Here is a 20,977-nt window from a genome sequence, read left to right as displayed (position 1 = left end):
TACCGGTCCTCTTTGGGGGGAATGCGGGCATGTACTGCCTGAGAGGGAAAAATTTACTGTTTCAGCTAGATTGTTGCGGTCGATTCGCCGCCAGCCCTCATAGCACCAGGCCAGTACGTCAGGTTCTCAGCGAAGGCTGAACAGTTTCCAATGAGAGACAATTGCAATTATTGGGCGTTTAACTACCTATCGGAGTGTACCCTACACAGCAGTAGGGCTGTTGCTTCGCCCTGCTTTGGTAAGGGTTTGAGGTAACAAGGCTGTAGTGGCAGGGCGCTCCAGTTCAGGTTTGCCCTAAATAAAGAACACCTTACACTTCTTGCTGCCTACAGCTTCTGTGAAGTTGGCAGTTGGTTCTTGCGTTTCAGCTTCGCTAGTGGCGCACAACGTCCACTTTGGCTACGTTCCAAACGAGAATAGATCGCAGACCAAGTGGGGGGGGAAATTTGATTTCCTACCATTGTCTACGCGAATTCCTGAATGATTCCGTCTCAACGATTTCAATTCCTAGGTATGATTCTCGATACGGTAAATCAAAGAATTTACCTACCCGAACAGAAGTACAGGTCATTCGTCATCTGGTACAATTAGTGCTCAAGCCTCGCACAGTCTCGGTTCATTTGTACATTCGCCTATTAGACACAATGGTGGCGGCTTTCGAAGCGCTTCAGTTCGGAAGACTTCACTCACGTCCTTTTTAACTGGATGTGCTTGCAATGGTTTGCTGTGGCCTAACGAGTACAGTGTCTGCCTGCAATGCATGCCAAAAACAATGGTCGGGCTCGCTTCTGCAGATTCACCGCAGGGTGAGGTGGTCTCCAAGGGCCAGGGTGTCTCTGCTCTGGTGGCTCAAAGTACAGAATCTAACCGCAGGGAAACGGTTCGGCGCCTGGAATTGGATAATTCTCACGGCGGACGCGAGTCTCAGAGGTTGGAGAGCTGTAGTTCAAAAATTTCAGCTCCATGGTCTCTGGGCGGATCACGAAAGAGTGCTGTCTATAAATGTCCTGGAACTCCGGGCAATTTACAATGCGCTACGACAAGCAGTGCACATGCTGCAGGCTCAGCTGTTCAGGTGCAGTCAGACAATGCGACGGAGGTCACATACATCAACAAACAAGGAGGAACGAAAAGCCGCATGGCAATGCGGGAAGTAGCTCGAGTCCTCAGTTGGGCCGAGGTGATTTTGTCGGCAGTATTCATTCCGGGAATGGACAACTGGGAGGCGGATTATCTCAGCTGCCGGGATTTTTATCCAGGATGTGCATTAAATCCAGAAGTGTTTCACATGCTGGTCCAGAAGTAGGGTTACCCGCAAGTGGACCTGATGGCATCTCGCCACAATTATCAAACGCCCCAGTACGTGTCCAGAACGAGAGATCCAAAGGCAGTGGCGGTGGATGCTCTCACAATCACGTGGCCATACAGTCTTGTGTATCTGTTTCCACCGTTTTCCGCTGCTCCCTCTGTTGCTAAAACGGATCAAAAGAGTCCGTCACAGTCATACTAGTGGCGCCTCATTGGCCTCGGAGAGCTTGGTTTTCGGATCTCCGCGGTCTACTCGCGGACGTTCCTTGGCCGCTCCCACTGCGTCCGGACCTGTTACAACAGGGTCCGTTCTTTTTCTCCGATTTAGCACGGCTGCGTTTGACGGAGTGGCTGTTGAGACAGCCCTCTTAAAAAGAGAGGGCATTCCAGAATAGGTTATACCAACCATGTTACGAGCTAGGAAGCCGGTTACGGCAGCTCATTATTACAGAATTTGGCGTGCCTATATAGGTTGGTGTGAAGTTCGGAAGTTTCCGACATCATCTTTCAAGTTATCCTGTCTTTTGTTATGTCTATAGATGGAGTTAGATGGAGGTCGGCGTTTATCCACACTAAAGGTGCAGATATCTGCGTTGTCAATTTATTTTCAAAGAAGATTGGCTCTATTGCCGTCGGTACACACCTTTATGCAGGGTGTTCTCAAAGTACAGCCTCCATTTCACTCCACTTACTGCACCATGGGACTTGAATCTGGTTTTAGATTTCTTACAGTTTTTTTTGTTTCGAACCCTTACAACAAGTGGATATTAAGTTTCTCACTTGGGAAACAATTTCTCTCCTAGCCTTAGCTTCGTCAGGGCGGGTTTCTGTTTTGGGTGCCTTGTCATGCAAGCCACCGTATTTAGTGTTTCATAATGACAGAGCGGAACTTTAGACAAATTCCGCTTTCCTACCAAAAGTAGGGTCCTCTTTTCACATCAATCATCCAATAGTAGTTCCTGTGTTAACAGGAGATTCTGGAATTTTGGTTGTGGTACGCGCATTACGCGTTTATGTATTCCGAACGTCTACAGTTCCTAAGACGGATACGTTGTTATTCTCTATGATGTGGCCAAGATGGGTTGGACACCTTCTAAGCAGACCTTATCCAGATGGATAAAACTGACCATACGTCAGGCTTACCTTCATGTTGGGTTACAGCCGCCTACATCAGTAACAGCTCATTCCACACGTTCTTCGGGAATGTCATGGGCAGCTGGTCGTGGAGTTCTACGACACAGCTTTGCAGTGCGGCTACATGGTCTTCAGTGCACATGTCTCTGCGCTTTTACAGGTTTTATACTTTTGCGGCATCAGCATCTAGCTTTGGCCGTCTAGTGTTACAGGTGCCAAACAGCTCTCCCGCCCAGGGGGGAAACTTTGGTACGTCCCTAGAGTACTCCAGTGACCCCTAGTGGATGAAAAAGAAAATAGGAATTTGGTACTTACCAGGTAATTTCTTTTCTTTGAATCCATAGGGGGCACTGGATGCCCACCCAGAGCAGTTTTACCTGGCTTGTGGTAAGTTCAGGGGATCTTATGGTAACACACTCTCACCGACTGGTTCAAATTAGCTAGTTTATTGGGTTGGTGTCAACTGATAGTTGTCAGTAACGTTATGTGTCAACTTTATTGTTGTCCGTTTGTTATATGTAATTCTCCATTAACCTCTAGCTCCTGTTCGGCTCAGTAAAAAAACACTGAGGTACTCTGGGATATGGAGGGGGGGGAAGTACTCTCAAATTTTAATTTATTCAGTGCCTAGTTCCTGTGGAACCGTCCATATCCCTAGAGTACTCCAGTGCCCCCTATGGATTCAAAGAAAAGGATTTACCTGGCAAGTACCAAAATCCTATTTTTACTGGCGGTAACTGCAGCTTGGTGATTATTTTAATAATTGTGTAGGATTGTGGTGCTACTGTTTTAAAGACCCAAAAGGCAGTGGCGTCACAAGGGGGTTGCGGGCCGCACCCAGGTGTCACCCGCTGAGGGTTGACTCCAAAATGCCGACTCCTGCTCAGTGGCAGGAGCCGAGTACTGCATTGTTACTAGAGATGAGCGGAATCGGTTTTACTCGGATTTACTCTGTTCTCAATACGGCATCTTATTGGCTCACGGGTGTCACGTGTGTTGGATAGCTAATCAGATGCCGTTTTGAGAACCAAGTAAATCCGAGTAAAACCGAATCCGCTCATCTCTAATTGTTACATTATGTGCCGCACTTTGCTCCTGACACTGTGTGGAAGCCGGCACCTTCAGCCACAGCACTCCCAGGGGCACAGCCCCACATCCCAAACCCCCGGATTAATGATGAAAAAACAGGGTTCAATACGTGAAGCCCTCCTTTTCCCATGAAACCCCGTCCCCTTTTCCAGACGCCACACTGGGTGTACTTAAAGTAAGGACCCTAACTTGACAATATTGTTGATTTACATTTGGTAAATGTATGGTGGGGGGAAAAAAAAGCCCACTTTTTTATTGAAATAAATAGACATGCATTTTTTATTTATTTTTTAAATACCCAAAAATTAATTCAAAACATTCAGAAAAACAGCCATGGTCAAAAGTTTTGGTTGTCAGAGTTTGCTGCTTCAGTGTGTTTAGACTTTTTTGTCAGACATTACTATTGTATACTAAGGTAAAATTGCAAGCACTTCATAAGTATCAAAGGCTTTTATTGACACTTAGTTTATGCAAAGAGTCAGTATTTGCAGTGTTGACCCTTTTTCAAGGCCTCTGCAATTTGTCCTGGCATGCTGTCAATCAACTTCTGGTCCACATACTGACTAATGGACGCCCTTTTTTGTCTAATCAATGCTTTTGAATCTGTCAGAATTTGTGGGTATTCTTTGTTCACCCACCTCTTGAGGATTGACCACATGCATTTAATGGATTAAGGTCTGGGGAGTTTCCTGGCCATGGACCAAAAATTTTGATGTTTTGTTCCCCGAGCCACTTAGTTATCCCTTTTGCCCTCCTACTCTAATCCTTCATCTCAGTCCGATATTTTTTTGTCTGACTGAGATGGTTGAAAAGGGTCCAAAACTTTTTTTTTTGGCCCGGTTTTCGACACAAGCACGTGGATTGGCAGCTATTCTGCCGATCCACGTGCTTTTCGACAAGTCGAAAAAGTTTGCGACATATTGAATAGGTCGAATAACGATTCGACCTTTAAAAAGTCGAAAACTGACGTCTTTTCGACAGACTGCAGCTTTCGACTTTAATTGAATATACCCCATAATTGTTAAAGTGGCATCAGATTGAAGGGAAAAAGAAATGCTCTCCCTTTCACATGAGGAATTTTACTCTGAAAACATTAGTAAACATCTGCAAAGTTTAATAGTCCTGTGGGACTCTTATTGTGTTGGAAAATATTTTGTAAGCTTCACATTTTCGGTAAAGTTTTTTTGGGGGTGATACAAGTGTTTTTGTGCCAAATCTCCCATCTAAAGTGACTGGATTTCACAGGGTAATATTCAAACAGTATCTGTTTATGTGCACATCGCAACCAAACAGTGTTTAGCCGCAGAAATTGGATAAACCTGTCTAAACTAATGGAAGCAATGTTAAAAGTGCTGTTTGAGTGCAGCCAACATTTTTCAGTTCACCACTTCCAGGGGCTACAAACTGAAATGTGTGTGCGCCCATGGCTATTAGCACCCGAACGGACCATCAATTTAATTGCTCCAGCTGGCGCAATCTAGTGGCAACCATGAGGAAAACCTTATGAATATTTAAAGTTTATCAGTAAGGCTAGAGGGTAGTATGGCATAAGACCAGAATACACTGGGTTCCATGATGTTTATAAATAAAGTATACATTCACTCTGCTAACATCGGGCAGATTTTTTTTTTTTTCCCCCTCGCCGAAAATGCCTCTTATTTTCAATGAAATGCGTCTATGATGTATGTTGATTCTATGCTGATAAATTTGATAGGACATGTGTATATGCTGTGTGAGACTATATGGAGCAGAACTGAACTTTGCAAAAAAGCTGCAACTGCTACATTGTTGCACCTTGGGTACAGATTCACAGATTAATCAGCACATTCTCCTTGTGCATTCTCGCCATTGTTTTGCAAATAAGACATATTTTCAGCAAAAGATATAAGCAAAAAAGTCACCCCACGCCAGAAGATTCACATGCGACATTGCTTGCCAGGAAGGGGCTATTTGGAGTGACTGCAACAAACATGTATGAGGACACATCTGTACATTACATATCAAAATAGCTGACTTCATGGTTTATAGACAACAGGCGAAAATGCAGGTGCACACTCTAAATATTAAGGCCTGCTAATCAGAACAATAATAAACTGTAATATAACAGTAAATTTGAGGTGCTTAGCATAATTTTGGCCAACAATATAGTCCCATCAACCGCAGCCAGGTGACCTCATCTGTTTAGTCCTTGAACCTTAGTTTAAGTCCAGGGCCCCCCCTGGCCAGCACAAGCCAACATCCTGGAGGCATCACACCTGGGGAGAGGTTTAGTGGTTAAAAAGTGTTAGTTTAGTAAGTGCATACAGCTTTTCCAATGTCGGCAGTGATGGGAAGGGGGTGGGGCGGGGTATGGCGTTATTAGCGACTTCTCCAGATTGAGCTTTATGCAAAGACGTCGGGACGCTGCTAGCGATGTAGTGGGTACACACTTGATGATTTTACGAATCTGTTGTAACTAATAGATGTTATCGGCAAATTTAGATAAAATGTTGTTGTTCGCGCTCAAAAGGGCTGGGTTCAACAGCATGAAACTGCTAAATATGAGTAAAGTTCTAGACGCGATGTGGTAAGTGCCATTTGGGTACCCAATAGGGTCACTTTTTACACATTTTCTTCTCGCAGTCATTGGGGGAGGGGGGGACAATTGAATTGCCCACTTTGTATGAAACAGTCTGACACTAAAAACAGAGATCACCTACTAAGTTACCCCTATCCGAGGGAAGCAAAAGGAGCTGCTCATTATATATCTTTTTGTAAAAATGTGTGGTGTCTGTCAGGTGCTGTTCCTAACCAATGGCTGAACTGACATTGAGTCACCCAAATACTAAAGTTCCATTCAACGTATGTACCTATTCCAGTAGCACTAGAATGCACCTGTGAAGGATGTTGCTACATAGAAACAAAACACCTTTGTTTGAAAAATTTGCATTCCATTGTTTTTTGGCACATAAACAGCTATGTTGAATTTTTTTTTTTTTTTTTTTTTAGTCTTCTTGTTCCTCCTTCCTCCTTCCTCCTTCCCTAAAGGCATATTTACCACAATTTAAAAGACCTACATAGCTACAGTAGGTCACTGGTTATAATATAGCAAATACGTCTATAATTAGTATCCCAAAAGGCCCGTACACACTAAACAACATCTCTCATTTTGACCCTTCCTGAGCGGCGTTGTTTACTATATCGACTAGTGTGTATGCTGTAAACGAGTGATGCACGACCCCGTGGATTGTTAACGACCCTCTGTCTCGGCCGTGCATGCAGCTTAATTTGGACAAAGCTGCATGCTCCGGCCGGCTGCGCATGACGTCATTGTGCGATATCGCATAGTATATATGCAGTCCAGCCCGGAAGGGGCACACACTAGGCAATGTCGCTCGCCGTACACCTCACCTAGTGTGTACCCAACTTTAGTGCTAGTGAGGTATCTCAAAGAAGCGCACACAATCGTTTTCAATATAATTTTCTAAATTTTATTGGACTTATTGTAGATGATTGTTTAATGGTATAAATTAGTGTTTTTCTTTTGTACTTGCAGATTTAAAGCGAGAGGCCAGCATATGCCACATGCTGAAGCACCCACACATTGTGGAGCTCTTGGAAACGTACAGCTCTGATGGAATGCTCTATATGGTCTTTGAATTGTAAGTTCCATTACTTACTTTTTTTTTTCTTCTACTTTTTGTCCAAATGTTAAGTATCTGATAATGTTTGCACTGGAAGCAGAGATACCAACTCTGCCTAAGATTATTGTTCTTATCAATAATTTCTCTGACGTCCTAGTGGATGCTGGGAACTCCGTAAGGACCATGGGGAATAGACGGCTCCGCAGGAGACTGGGCACATCTAAAGAAAGATTTAGGGCTATCTGGTGTGCACTGGCTCCTCCCCCTATGACCCTCCTCCAAGCCTCAGTTAGATTTCTGTGCCCGGCTGAGCTGGATGCACACTAGGGGCTCTCCTGAGCTCCTAGAAAGAAAGTATAATTTAGGTTTTTTATTTTACAGTGAGACCTGCTGGCAACAGGCTCACTGCACCGAGGGACTAAGGGGAGAAGAAGCGAACCTACCTAAGTGGTGGTAGCTTGGGCTTCTTAGGCTACTGGACACCATTAGCTCCAGAGGGATCGCACACAGGACCCGACCTCGTCGTCCGTTCCCAGAGCCGCGCCGCCGTCCCCCTTACAGAGCCAAAAACAAGAAGGTGGTCCGGAAAATCGGCGGCTGAAGACTTCTGTCTTCTCCAAGGTAGCGCACAGCACTGCAGCTGTGCGCCATTGCTCCTCATGCACACCACACACTGCGGTCGCTGATGGGTGCAGGGCGCTGGGGGGGGGCGCCCTGAGCAGCAATAATAACACCTTGGCTGGCAAAACTAACACCATATATAGCCCCAGAGGCTGTATAGGTGTATATTAACCCCTGCCAGAAACGATAAAATAGCGGGAGAAAGCCCGCCGAAAAAGGGGCGGAGCCAACTCCCTCAGCACACTGGCGCCATTATTCCCTCACAGTTCCGCTGGAAGGAAGCTCCCTGGCTCTCCCCTGCAGTCCTGCACTACAGAAAGGGTAAAAAAAGAGAGGGGGGGGGGGGGGGCACAAATTTAGGCGCAGTAGAATATATATATGCAGCTATATGGGGAAAACACTCTTTATAGGTGATATCCCTGTGGTATATAGCGCTCTGGTGTGTGCTGGCATACTCTCCCTCTGTCTCCCCAAAGGGCTTTGTGGGGTCCTGTCCTCTGTCAGAGCATTCCCTGTGTGTGTGTGCTGTGTGTCGGTACCGCTGTGTCGACATGTATGATGAGGAAAATGATGGGGAGGCAGAGCAAATGCCTGTAAATGTGTTGTCACCCCCTGAGGGGTCGACACCTGTGTGGATGGACTTATGGAAGGAATTACGTGACAGTGTCAGCTCCTTACATAAAAGGTTTGACGACATAGGACAGCCGGCTACTCAGCTTGTGACTGTACCAGCGTCTCAAATGTCATCAGGGGCTTTAAAACGCCCGCTACCTCAGATGACAGACACAGATGTCGACACTGATACCGACTCCAGTGTCGACGACGATGAGACTAGTGTACCCTCCAATAGGTCCACCCGTTACATGATTGAGGCAATAACAAATGTATTACACATTTCTGATAGTACCCCAGGTACCACAAAAAAGGGTATTATGTTCGGTGAGAAAAAACTACAAGTAGTTTTTCCTTCATCTGAGGAATGAAATGAGGTGTGTGAGGAAGCCTGGACTTCCCCCGATAAGAAATTGATAATTTCTAAACGGTTATTGGCAGCGTACCCTTTCCCGCCAGAGGATAGGTCACGTTGGGAAACATCCCCTAGGGTAGATAAAGCGCTTACACGTTTATCAAAACAGGTGGCACTACCGTCTCCGGATACGGCCGCCCTAAAGGATCCTGCTGATAGAAGGCAGGAAGCTACCCTAAAAGCTATATATACACACACGGGCATTATATTGCGACCAGCGATTGCATCAGCATGGATGTGCAGTGCTGCTGCTGCGTGGTCAGATTCCCTGTCGGATAATATTGATACCCTGGATAGGGACAATATTTTGCTGAGGGGTGGAACTGTTGGGGATGTTCTTTCAGACCTCGTTTCCACAGCTACGGCTGGGAAATCGACATTTTGCCACAGGCTACCCCACAGCAAAAGAAAGCACCGTATTATCAAGTACAGTCCTTTCGGCCCCATAAACACAAGAGGGCTCGAGGCGCATCCTTTCTGCCGAGAGGCAAAGGTAGAGGGAAAAAAGCTGCAGCATACAGCCAGTTCCCAAGAGCAAAAAGTCCTCCCCGCGTCCGGTAAGTCCACAGCATGACGCTGGGGCTTCACAGGCGGACCCGGGTACGGTGGGGGCCCGTCTCAGAAATTTCAGCACACAGTGGGCTCTCTCACAGGTAGATCCCTGGATCCTTCAAGTAGTATCTCAGGGGTACAGGCTGGAATTCGAGACGTCCCCCCCGCCGTTTTCTAAAATCTGCCTTACCAGCAACTCCCTCTGTCAGGGAGGCAGTGTTGGTGGCTATCAAGAAACTGTATTCACAGCAAGTGATTGTCAAGGTACCCCTCCTTCAGCAAGGAAAGGGTTACTATTCCACAATGGTTGTGGTACCGAAACCGGACGGTTCGGTGAGGCCCATCTTAAATTTAAAATCCTTGAACACTTATATCAAAAGGTTCAAGTTCAAGATGGAATCGCTCAGGGCGGTTATTGCGAGCCTGGACGAGGGGGATTACATGGTCTCCCTGGACATCAAGGATGCGTACCTACATGTCCCCATTTACCCCCCTCACCAGGAGTACCTCAGATTTGTGGTACAGGACTGTCACTATCTGTTCCAGACGCTGCCGTTTGGGTTATCCACGGCACCGAGGGTCTTTACCAAGGTAATGGCCGAAATGATGATACTCCTTCGCAAGAAGGGAGTTTTAATTATCCCGTACTTGGACGATCTCCTGATAAAGGCGAGGTCCAAGGAACAGTTGGTAGTGGGGGTAGCATTTTCTCGGGAAGTGCTACACCAGCACGGCTGGATTCTCAATATTCCAAAGTCACAGCTGGTCCCGACGACACGTCTTCTGTTCCTGGGAATGATTCTGGACACAGACCAGAAAAAAGTGTTTCTTCCAGTGGAAAAAGCCGAGGAGTTGTCATCTCTAGTCAGAGACCTCCTAAAACCGGGACAGGTGTCTGTACATCAATGCACACGAGTCCGGGAAAAAATGGTAGCTTCGTACGAAGCAATTCCATTCGGAAGGTTCCACGCAAGGACTTTCCAGTGGGACCTGTTGGACATATGGTCCGGGTCCCATCTCCAGATGCAACAGCGGATAACCCTGTCGGCAAGGACCAGGGTGTCGCTGCTGTGGTGGCTGCAGAGGGCTCATCTACTAGAGGGCCGCAGATTCGGAATACAGGACTGGGTCTTGGTGACCACGGATGCCAGCCTTCGGGGCTGGGGGGCAGTCACACAGGGAAGAAATTTCCAAGGACTGTGGTCAAATCAGGAGATTTCGCTTCACATAAATATTCTGGAGCTAAGGGCCATTTACAATGCCCTAAGCCACGCAAGGCCTCTTCTTCAGAACCAGCCGGTACTGATCCAATCAGACAACATCACGGCGGTCGCCCATGTAAACAGACAGGGCGGCACAAGAAGCAGGAGGGCAATGGCAGAAGCCACAAGGATACTCCGATGGGCGGAAAATCATGTGTTGGCACTGGCAGCAGTGTTCATTCCGGGAGTGGACAACTGGGAAGCAGACTTCCTCAGCAGGCACGACCTCCACCCGGGAGAATGGGGACTTCATCCAGAAGTCTTCCAAATACTGGTAAACCGGTGGGAAAGACCACAGGTGGAATTGCGCTAGGTCAAGGGACCCTCAGGCGATCGCTGTGGACGCTCTAGTAACACCGTGGGTGTACCAGTCGGTTTATGTGTTTCCTCCTCTGCCTCTCATTCCCAAGGTAATACGAAGGCGAGGAGTGAAAACTATACTCGTGGTTCCGGATTGGCCAAGAAGAGCTTGGTACCCGGAACTTCAAGAGATGCTTTCAGAGGACCCTTGGCCTCTGCCGCTCAGACAGGACCTGCTGCAGCAGGGGCCCTGTCTGTTCCAAGACTTACCGCGGCTGCGTTTGACGGCATGGCGGTTGAACACCGGATCCTGAAGGAAAAGGGCATTCCGGAGGAAGTCATCCCTACCCTGATCAAAGCCAGGAAGGATGTCACCGCAAAACATTATCACCGCATTGGCGAAAATATGTTGCTTGGTGTGAGGCCAGGAAGGCCCCAACGAAGGAATTTCAACTGGGGCGATTCCTGCATTTCCTACAAGCAGGGGTGACGTTGGGCCTCAAATTGGGGTCCATTAAGGTCCAGATTTCGGCCCTGTCGATATTCTTCCAGAAAAAAATGGCTTCCCTGCCTGAAGTTCAGACTTTTGTCAAGGGAGTTCTGCATATTCAGCCTCCTTTTGTGCCCCCAGTGGCACCTTGGGATCTCAATGTGGTTTTGGAGTTCCTGAAATCACATTGGTTTGAACCACTTAAGACTGTGGATGTGAAATATCTCACGTGGAAAGTGGTCATGCTGTTGGCCCTGGCTTCGGCCAGGCGTGTGTCAGAATTGGCGGCTTTGTCCTAAAAAGCCCTTATCTGATTTTCCATATGGATAGGGCAGAATTGAGGACTCGTCCTCAGTTTCTCCCGAAGGTGGTATCAGCGTTTCACTTGAACCAGCCTATTGTGGTGCCTGCGGCTGCTGGGAACTTGGAGGATTCCAAGTTACTGGACGTAGCCAGGGCCCTGAAAATTTATGTTTCCAGGACGGCTGGAGTCAGGAAAACTGACTCGCTGTTTATCCTGTATGCACCCAACAAACTGGGTGCTCCTGCTTCTAAGCAGACTATCGCGCGCTGGATTTTTGTAGCACTATTCAGCTGGCGCATTCTGCGGTGGGACTACCGCAGCCTAAATCTGTAAAAGCCCATTCCACAAGGAAGGTGGGCTCATCTTGGGCGGCTGCCCGAGGGGTCTCGGCTTTACAACTTTGCCGAGCTGCTACTTGGTCAGGGGCAAACACGTTTGCAAAATTCTACAAATTTGATACCCTGGCTGAGGAGGACCTGGAGTTCTCTCATTCGGTGTTGCAGAGTCGTCCGCACTCTCCCGCCCGTTTGGGAGCTTTGGTATAATCCCCATGGTCCTTACGGAGTTCCCAGCATCCACTAGGACGTCAGAGAAAATAAGAATTTACTCACCGGTAATTCTATTTCTCTAACGTCCTAGTGGATGCTGGGGACTCCGTCAGGACCATGGGGAATAGCGGCTCCGCAGGAGACAGGGCACAAAAGCAAGCTTTTAGGATCACATGGTGTGTACTGGCTCCTCCCCCTATGACCCTCCTCCAAGCCTCAGTTAGGTTTTTGTGCCCGGCCGAGAAGGGTGCAATCTAGGTGGCTCTCTTAAAGAGTTACTTAGAAAAAGTTTTTAGGTTCTTTATTTTCAGTGAGTCCTGCTGGCAACAGGCTCACTGCATCGAGGGACTTAGGGGAGAGATTTTCAACTCACCTGCGTGCAGGATGGATTGGATTCTTAGGCTACTGGACATAGCTCCAGAGGGAGTCGGAACACAGGGCTCGCCCCGGAGCCGCGCCGCCGACCCCCCTTGCAGACGCTGAAGATGAAGAGGTCCGGAACCAGGCGGCAGAAGACTCTCAGTCTTCATCAGGTAGCGCACAGCACTGCAGCTGTGCGCCATTGTTGTCAGCACACTTCACACAGCGGTCACGGAGGGTGCAGGGCGCTGGGGGGGGCGCCCTGGGCAGCAATGTATAATACCTGTATGGCGAAAAATACATCACATATAGCCCTTGAGGCTATATGGATGTATTTAACCCCTGCCAGATATCTAAAACTCCGGAGAAGAAGCCCGCCGAAAAGGGGGCGGGGCCTATTCTCCTCAGCACACAGCGCCATTTTCCCTCACAGAAAGGCTGGTGGGAAGGCTCCCATGCTCTCCCCTGCACTGCACTACAGAAACAGGGTTAAAACAGAGAGGGGGGGCACTGATTTGGCGATATGTATATATATTAAAATGCTATAAGGGAGGAACACTTATATAAAGGTTGTCCCTGGATAATTATAGCGTTTTGGTGTGTGCTGGCAAACTCTCCCTCTGTCTCCCCAAAGGGCTAGTGGGTCCTGTCCTCTATCAGAGCATTCCCTATGTGTGTGCTGTATGTCGGTACGTGTGTGTCGACATGTATGAGGAAAATATTGGTGAGGAGGCGGAGCAAATTGCCTGTAATGGTGATGTCACTCTCTAGGGAGTCGACACCGGAATGGATGGCTTATTTATGGAAATTACGTGACAATGTCAACACGCTGCAAGCCGGTTAACGACATGAGAGGGCCGGCGAACAAATTAGTATCTGTCCAGGCGTCTCAAACACCGTCAGGGGCTGTAAAATGCCCATTTACCTCACGGACACTGATTTCAGTGTCGACGGTGAAGAAACAAACGTATTTTCTTTTAGGGCCACACGTTAAGGGCAATGAAGGAGGTGTTACATATTTCTGATACTCCAAGTACCACAAAAAAGGGTATTATGTGTGAGGTGAAAAAACTACCTGTAGTTTTTCCTGAATCAGATAAATTAAATGAAGTGTGTGATGATGCGTGTGTTTCCCCCGATAGAAAATTATTGGCGGTATACCCTTTCCCGCCAGAAGTTAAGGCGCGGTGGGAAACACCCCTCAGGGTGGATAAGGCGCTCACACGCTTATCAGAACAAGTGGCGGTACCATCTACGGATAGGGCCGTACTTAAGGAGCCAGCTGATAGGAGGCTGAAAAATATCCTAAAAAGTATACACACACATGCTGGTGTTATACTGCGACCAGCGATCGCCTCAGCCTGGATGTGCAGAGCTGAGGTGGCTTGGTCGGATTCCCTGACTAAAAATATTGATACCTTTGACAGGGACAGTATTTTATTGACTATAGAGCATTTAAAGGATGCATTTCTATATATGCGAGATGCGCAGAGGGATATTTGCACTCTGGCATCAAGAGTAAATGCGATGTCCATATCTGCAAGAAGATGTTTATGGACACGACAGTGGTCAGGTGATGCAGATTCCAAACGGCACAAAGATGTATTGCCGTATAAAGGGGAGGAGTTATTTGGGGTCGGTCCATGGGACCTGGTGGCCAGGGCAACTGCTGGAAAATCCACCGGTTTTTTTTTTTTACCCTAAGTCACATCTCTGCAGAAAAAGACACCGTCTTTTCAGCCTCAGTCCTTTCGTCCCTATAAGAGTCATATCTGCCCAGGGATAGAGGAAAGGGAAGAAGACTGCAGCAGGCAGCCCATTCCCAGGAACAGAAGCCCTCCACCGCTTCTACCAAGTTCTCAGCATGACGCTGGGACCGTACAGGACCCCTGGATCCTACAAGTAGTATCCAAGGGGTACAGATTGGAATGTCGAGAGGTTTCCCCCCTCGCAGGTTCCTGTAGTCTGCTGTACCAATGTCTCCCTCCGACAGGGAGGCAGTATTGAAAACAATTCACAAGCTGTATTCCCAGCAGGTGATAATAAATTTACCCCTCCGACAACAAGGAAAGGGGTATTACTCCACACTATATGGTGGTACTGAAGGCTAGGTGAGACCTATTCTAAATCTGAAAAATTTGAACACTTACAAGGGTTCAAATCCAGATGGAGTCACTCAGAGCAGTGATAGCAAAGAACAAGGGGACTATATGGTGTCCCGGGACATCAGGGATGCTTACCTCCATGTCCCAAAATTTGCCTTTTCTCACCAAGGGTACCTCAGGTTCGTGGTACAGAACTGTCACTATCAGTTTCAAGACGATGCCGTTGGATTGTCCAAGGCACCCCGGGTCCTTACCAAGGTAATGACCGAAAGGAGGATTCGTCTTCAAAGAAAATGGACGACCTCCTGATAAGAACAAGGTCCAGAGAACAGTTGGAGGTCGGAGTAGCACTATCTCAAGTAGTTCTACGACAGCACGGGTGGATTCTAAATATTCCAAAACCGCAGTTCCGACGACACGTCTGCTGGTCCTAGGGATGATTCTGGACACAGTCCAGAAAAAGGTGTTTCTCCCAGAGGAGAAAGCCAGGGAGTTATCCGAGCTAATCGGGATCCTCCTAAAACCAGGAAAAGTGTCAGTGCATCATTGCACAAGAGTCCTGGTAAAAATGGTGGCTTATTACGAAGCGCTTCCATTGGGCAGATTTCACGCAAGAACTCTTCAGTTGGATCTGCTGGACAAATGGTCCGGATCGCATCTTCAGATGCATCAGCGGATAACCCTATATCCAAGGACAAGGGTGTCTCTCCTGTGGTGATTACAGAGTGCTCATCTTCTAGAGGGCCGCAGATTCGGCATTCAGGATTGGATGCTCGTGACCACGGAGGCCAGCCTGAGAGGCTGGGGAGCAGTCACACAAGGAGTGTGATCAAGTCTGGAGAATTCTCTCCACATAAATATACTGGAGCTAAGAGCAAATTTATAATGCTCTAAGCTTAGCAAGACCTCTGCTTCAAGGTCAGCCGGTATTGATCCAGTGGGATAACATCACGGCAGTCGCCCACGTAAACAGAAAGGGCGGCACAAGAAGCAGGAGGGCAGTGGCAAAACTGCAAGGATTTTTCGCTAGGCGGAAAATCATGTGATAGCACTGTCAGCAGTGTTCATTCCGGGAGTGGACGACTGGGAAGCAGACTTCCTCAGCAGGCACGACCTCCACCCGGGAGAGTGGGAACTTCATCGGGAAGTTTTCCGCATGATTGTGAACCGTTGGGAAAGACCAAAGGTGGACATGATGGCGTCCCGCCCGAACAAAAAAATGGGACAGGTATTGCGCCAGGTCACGATACCTTCAGGCGATAGCTGTGGACGTCCTGGTAACACCGTGGGTGTAACAGTCGGTGTATGTGTTCCCTCCTCTGCTTCTCATAACCAAGGTATTGAGAATTATAAGACATAGAGGAGTAAGAACTATACTCGTGGCTCCGGATTGGCCAAGAGGGACTTGGTAACCGGAACTTCAAGAGATGCTCACAGAGGACTAATGGCCTCGGGAGCTAAGAAGGGATTTGCTTTCAGCAAGTACCATGTCTGTTCCAAGAGGAACCGTGGCATCGGCCTTTAAGAAAGGACCTGCTCCAGCAGGGACCTTGTCTGTTCCAAGACTTACCGCGACTGCGTTTGACGGCATGGCGGTTTGAACGCCGGATCCTAAGGGAAAAGGCATTCCGGAAGAGGTCATACCTACCCTGGTCAAAGCCAGGAAGGAGGTGACCGCACAACGTTATCACCACATGTGGTAAAAATATGTTGCGTGGGTGAGGCCAGGAAGGCCCCACGAAAAAATTTCAACTAGGTCGATTTCTGCACTTCCTGAAAACAGGAGTGTCTATGAGCCTCAAATTGGGGTCCATTAAGGTTCAAGTTTCGGCCCTATAGATTTTCTTCCAGAAAGAATTGGCTTCAGTTCCTGAAGTCCAGACGTTTGTCAAGGGAGTATTGCATATACAGCCCTTGTGTGCCTCCAGTGGCACCGTGGGATCTCAACGTAGTGTTGGGATTCCTCAAATCATATTGGTTTGAACCACTCAAATCTGTGGATTTGAAATATCTCACATGGAAAGTGACCATGCTGTTGGCCCTGGCCTCGGCCAGGCGATTGTCAAAATTGGTAGCTTTGTCTTACAAAAGCCCATATTTGATTTTCCATTCGGACAGGGCAGAGCTGCGGACTCGTCCCCAGTTTCTTCCTAAGGTGGTGTCAGCGTTTCACCTGAAACAACCTATTGTGGTGCCTGCGGCTACTAGGGACTTGGAGGACTCCAAGTTGCTAGACGTTGTCAGGGCCCTGAAAATATATATATATATATATATATATATATAATTCCAGGACGGCTGGAGTCAGAATGTCTGACTTGCTGTTTATATTGTAGGCACCCAAAAAGCTGGGTGCTCCTGCTTCTAAGCAGACTATTGCTCGTTGGATTTGTAGTACAATTCAGCTTGCACATTCTGTGGCAGGCCTGCCACAGCCAAAATCTGTAAATGCCCATTCCACAAGGAAGGTGGGCTCATCTTGGGCGGCTGCCCGAGGGGTCTCGGCTTTACAACTTTGCCGAGCAGCTACTTGGTCAGGGGCAAACACGTTTGCTAAATTCTACAAATTTGATACCCTGGCTGAGGAGGACCTGGAGTTCTCTCATTCGGTGCTGCAGAGTCATCCGCACTCTCCCGCCCGTTTGGGAGCTTTGGTATAATCCCCATGGTCCTGACGGAGTCCCCAGCATCCACTAGGACGTTAGAGAAAATAAGATTTTACTTACCGATAAATCTATTTCTCATAGTCCGTAGTGGATGCTGGGCGCCCATCCCAAGTGCGGATTGTCTGCATTACTTGTACATAGTTATTGTTACAAAAAAATCGGGTTATTATTGTTGTGAGCCATCTTTTTTAGAGGCTACTTCATTGTTATCATACTGTTAACTGGGTTCAAATCACAAGTTGTACGGTGTGATTGGTGTGGCTGGTATGAGTCTTACCCGGGATTCAAGATCCTTCCTTATTGTGTACGCTCGTCCGGGCACAGTACCTAACTGAGGCTTGGAGGAGGGTCATAGGGGGAGGAGCCAGTACACACCATGTGATCCTAAAAGCTTGCTTTTGTGCCCTGTCTCCTGCGGAGCCGCTATTCCCCATGGTCCTGACGGAGTCCCCAGCATCCACTACGGACTATGAGAAATAGATTTATCGGTAAGTAAAATCTTATTTTCTCGTAGTCCGTAGTGGATGCTGGGCGCCCATCCCAAGTGCGGATTGTCTGCAATACTTGTAAATAGTTATTGTTACACAAATCGGGTTATTATTGCGAGCCATCTGTTCAGAGGCTCCTTTTGTTATCATACTTTTAACCGGGGTTCCTATCACGAGTTATACGTGTGATTGGTGTGGCTGGTATGAGTCTTACCCGGGATTCAAAATCCTTCCTTATTGTCCTAACTGAGGCTTGGAGGAGGGTCATAGGGGGAGGAGCCAGTGCACACCAGATAGTCCTAAATCTTTCTTTAGATGTGCCCAGTCTCCTGCGGAGCCGTCTATTCCCCATGGTCCTTACGGAGTTCCCAGCATCCACTACGGACTACGAGAAATAGAATTACCGGTGAGTAAATTCTTATTTATCCCCATATAACCTAGAGTGTGATCGTCTCTGCTGCCCCAAATTGCCTAAGATTTGTTATGAAATGTAGTATTTGCAATAGATAGAATATAATCACTGAATTATTATGCAGCTCTTTAGGAGACGTTGGATCTATAAGCTTTCAAAAATGAAAAGTTGAAGGTGACAGCGAACGGGAGCAAAAAACAGCCTAGTGTTTTGTACTTTTTAGAGTACTAGATCAGAGTGCAAACAGCACAACAAAGTGCATACTATTGCAAAACTGTAACTCAGGAAAGTTTTAGCGGCCACCTTCTCCATGGCTCATTGTTTGTTTTACTTTAAACAAGCAGAAAATATCACATTCTCTCATGCCTCAAATTGGGCACATGTAGTGCATATCTAGTGAGTTTAAATTAATTTATATCTAGACCTAGATGCAGATGTGAAAATTTCCTACAGCAATCACATTATCCTCCCTAAAGTTTTGGTTACAAAGATATAGAATCCCTGTATAATCTGCTTTTCTTGCCCATGGGATATGATCCGTGAACAATTTCGCCCATGCCCAAGAGGTGGCAGTCTTATGCTATCTGAAAAAGTGAATAAGGACTGCCAGTTCCATTTCTCCAGTTAAGTTTTACTGTTTTTTGTTCCCCCCCCCCCCCTCCCTCTTTTATTGCTTTGTACATGTGCCTGCATAGTACACACAGATTTACAGTTGGAAAACAGAGAAATGAAACCAGACTGAATATTAACAAGTAGATAACTAACACCGTAAAATTACTACTATTTGATTTAATGATTTTAATTTCATTTTCCCTATCTGTAATCTCCCATAGTACACATTCAGAACCTTTTTAAAAGTGTAATTTGTTAAATACACACCACCACTAGGATAATAATGTTTTGCTGCTGTTTATTAAAGTTCTAAGAGATGTATATTCTTTTCCTTACTGATGGCAAGTTATCTAAAACATAATCAAAATTCTACATGGAATGTCGTTTGTAATATTTTTTGTTTTTGTTTATAACACAGAATTATTGCGCAGTGTTAGCAGCAATTGTCTACAATTGCAGGTGTAAAATGTTTAATAAAAAAGCCACAATTACGTGTATATGTCACAAAATATATGTATGGGTCTGCTTTTATCTTTTAGTTTGCTTGCAAAATATGCTTTACTATTGGTTTTCAGTAAAGCGTTAAATAAACTTCTCTAGTACATCAGGTGCACTCCATATTGTGAAATTAAAATTTTTCTACTTCTGATAAATTAACTCAACAGCTTTTACATATGCTCAAGCAAAAAAGAAAGCTATCAGCATCACCAATACATTCAATCTCATGCGGTTCGCTATCTTGGAATTGCACCTACCATTTGCAAACAATATGGCTTTCACAGACATATATATACTAGTGTTCACTCTAGGCTGTTTTAGCAGGGCGCCGCGCCCTGCCCGTTTTTTAGCAGGCAAAACCCGCCCTGCCCCTTTTGCGGCGCCCTGCTAGAACAGCTGCCCGCTTCCAGCCCTCCCGGCGTGTATAGATGCCGTGCGCATGCGCGCGGCATCCATTCACGCATTGGGAGAGAGCTGGGGGAAGCCCAGCACCGACGGAGGTGCTGGGCACGCCCCCAACAGTGACGTCGCCGGCCACATACGCTCTCTATAGTAGCGTCTGTGTGCCGCACCGCCCCCTAAAATGACGTAGGCATGGCCACGCCCCCTAATTTGCGTGGCGGCACCCCCGTTTTGGGCGCGTGCCGAAGCCGCACGCGCACATATGCCCCCGGAAGCCGGCGACATGCCCCTTTTCACTCCTAGAGTGAACACTATATATACTTTATATATGCCTTTGTGTTCAGGTCTGCTTTTCTTCACAATTGCATGCACATGTCCTTTACTCCCTGTCTTGTCTCTCCATGCTGTAGTGGTTCTACGTGCCAGAATCCTGCAAATCTGCATAGGCCCATGTTTGCAACCAGTCTCTAAAGTGCAGTGGAATATTACACTATTTCTGCTCCACAAACTGGTGTGGTTCTCACTACATCATGGGTACATCATAACAGCTATATAGGTCAACATGCATAGGGGTATATGCAATTGCGGTCGAATTGCCGCAAAAGTCGAAAAACGGGGCATTTTCGACCAAAAAAAACATGTCGAATTGGATTTGACAATGCAATACAGTACTTTTCGACAAAAAACCTGCCGTTTCAGATTCGACTTTTTGCAATTAGACATTTACTCAAATTCGACATGTCTGCAATGTTAAAAATGCGGCTTTTCGACAAAAGTATATTCAATTGAAGAATGTCGCTTCGACAACAGTGCTTTTCGACAGTAATTTCGTCAATTTCATTCCGCCTCACTTTGCTGGCGGAATCTAATAAAAAAATTTAAAAACATGTTTTTTTTTGTTGCTAATAGCATATCTATGTATATTAGAAGGGATTATCTACTTGGTTTGTCTATTAGGAGGCACAAGTATTATTTATATATTTTTTAAAAGAATATATTTTTTTAAACTAAAATAGAGAGAGCATGGTTTTCAGTGGGAAGGGATGGGAATGGGTTAAAATCAAGAAAAAAAATGCGTGTGGTCCCCCCTCCTAAGCGTAACCATCCTCTGGCTCTTTGAGCCGGTCCTGGTTGTAAAAATACGGGAAAAAATTGACAGGGGATCCCCCATATTTTTAG

At 46.7% G+C, this 20,977-nt stretch overlaps 1 protein-coding gene across 13 annotated transcripts in view; it reads left to right on the top strand.

Annotated features, from left to right (window-relative positions):
• The window catches only part of CASK (calcium/calmodulin dependent serine protein kinase), an 887,710-nt gene that overhangs the window by 232,577 nt on the left and 634,156 nt on the right, over nt 1–20,977 (top strand). For all 13 annotated transcript variants that reach the window (XM_063955614.1, XM_063955617.1, XM_063955611.1 and 10 more), the window contains exon 3: nt 7,067–7,172. In XM_063955614.1, coding sequence (XP_063811684.1) covers nt 7,067–7,172 — 106 coding nt within the window. The remainder of the gene's footprint in view (nt 1–7,066; nt 7,173–20,977) is intronic.

This window comes from Pseudophryne corroboree, chromosome 2 (assembly GCF_028390025.1).
Source record: "Pseudophryne corroboree isolate aPseCor3 chromosome 2, aPseCor3.hap2, whole genome shotgun sequence".
Lineage (NCBI taxonomy): Eukaryota > Metazoa > Chordata > Amphibia > Anura > Myobatrachidae > Pseudophryne > Pseudophryne corroboree.
This window is presented reverse-complemented; position numbering and strand designations above follow the sequence as displayed.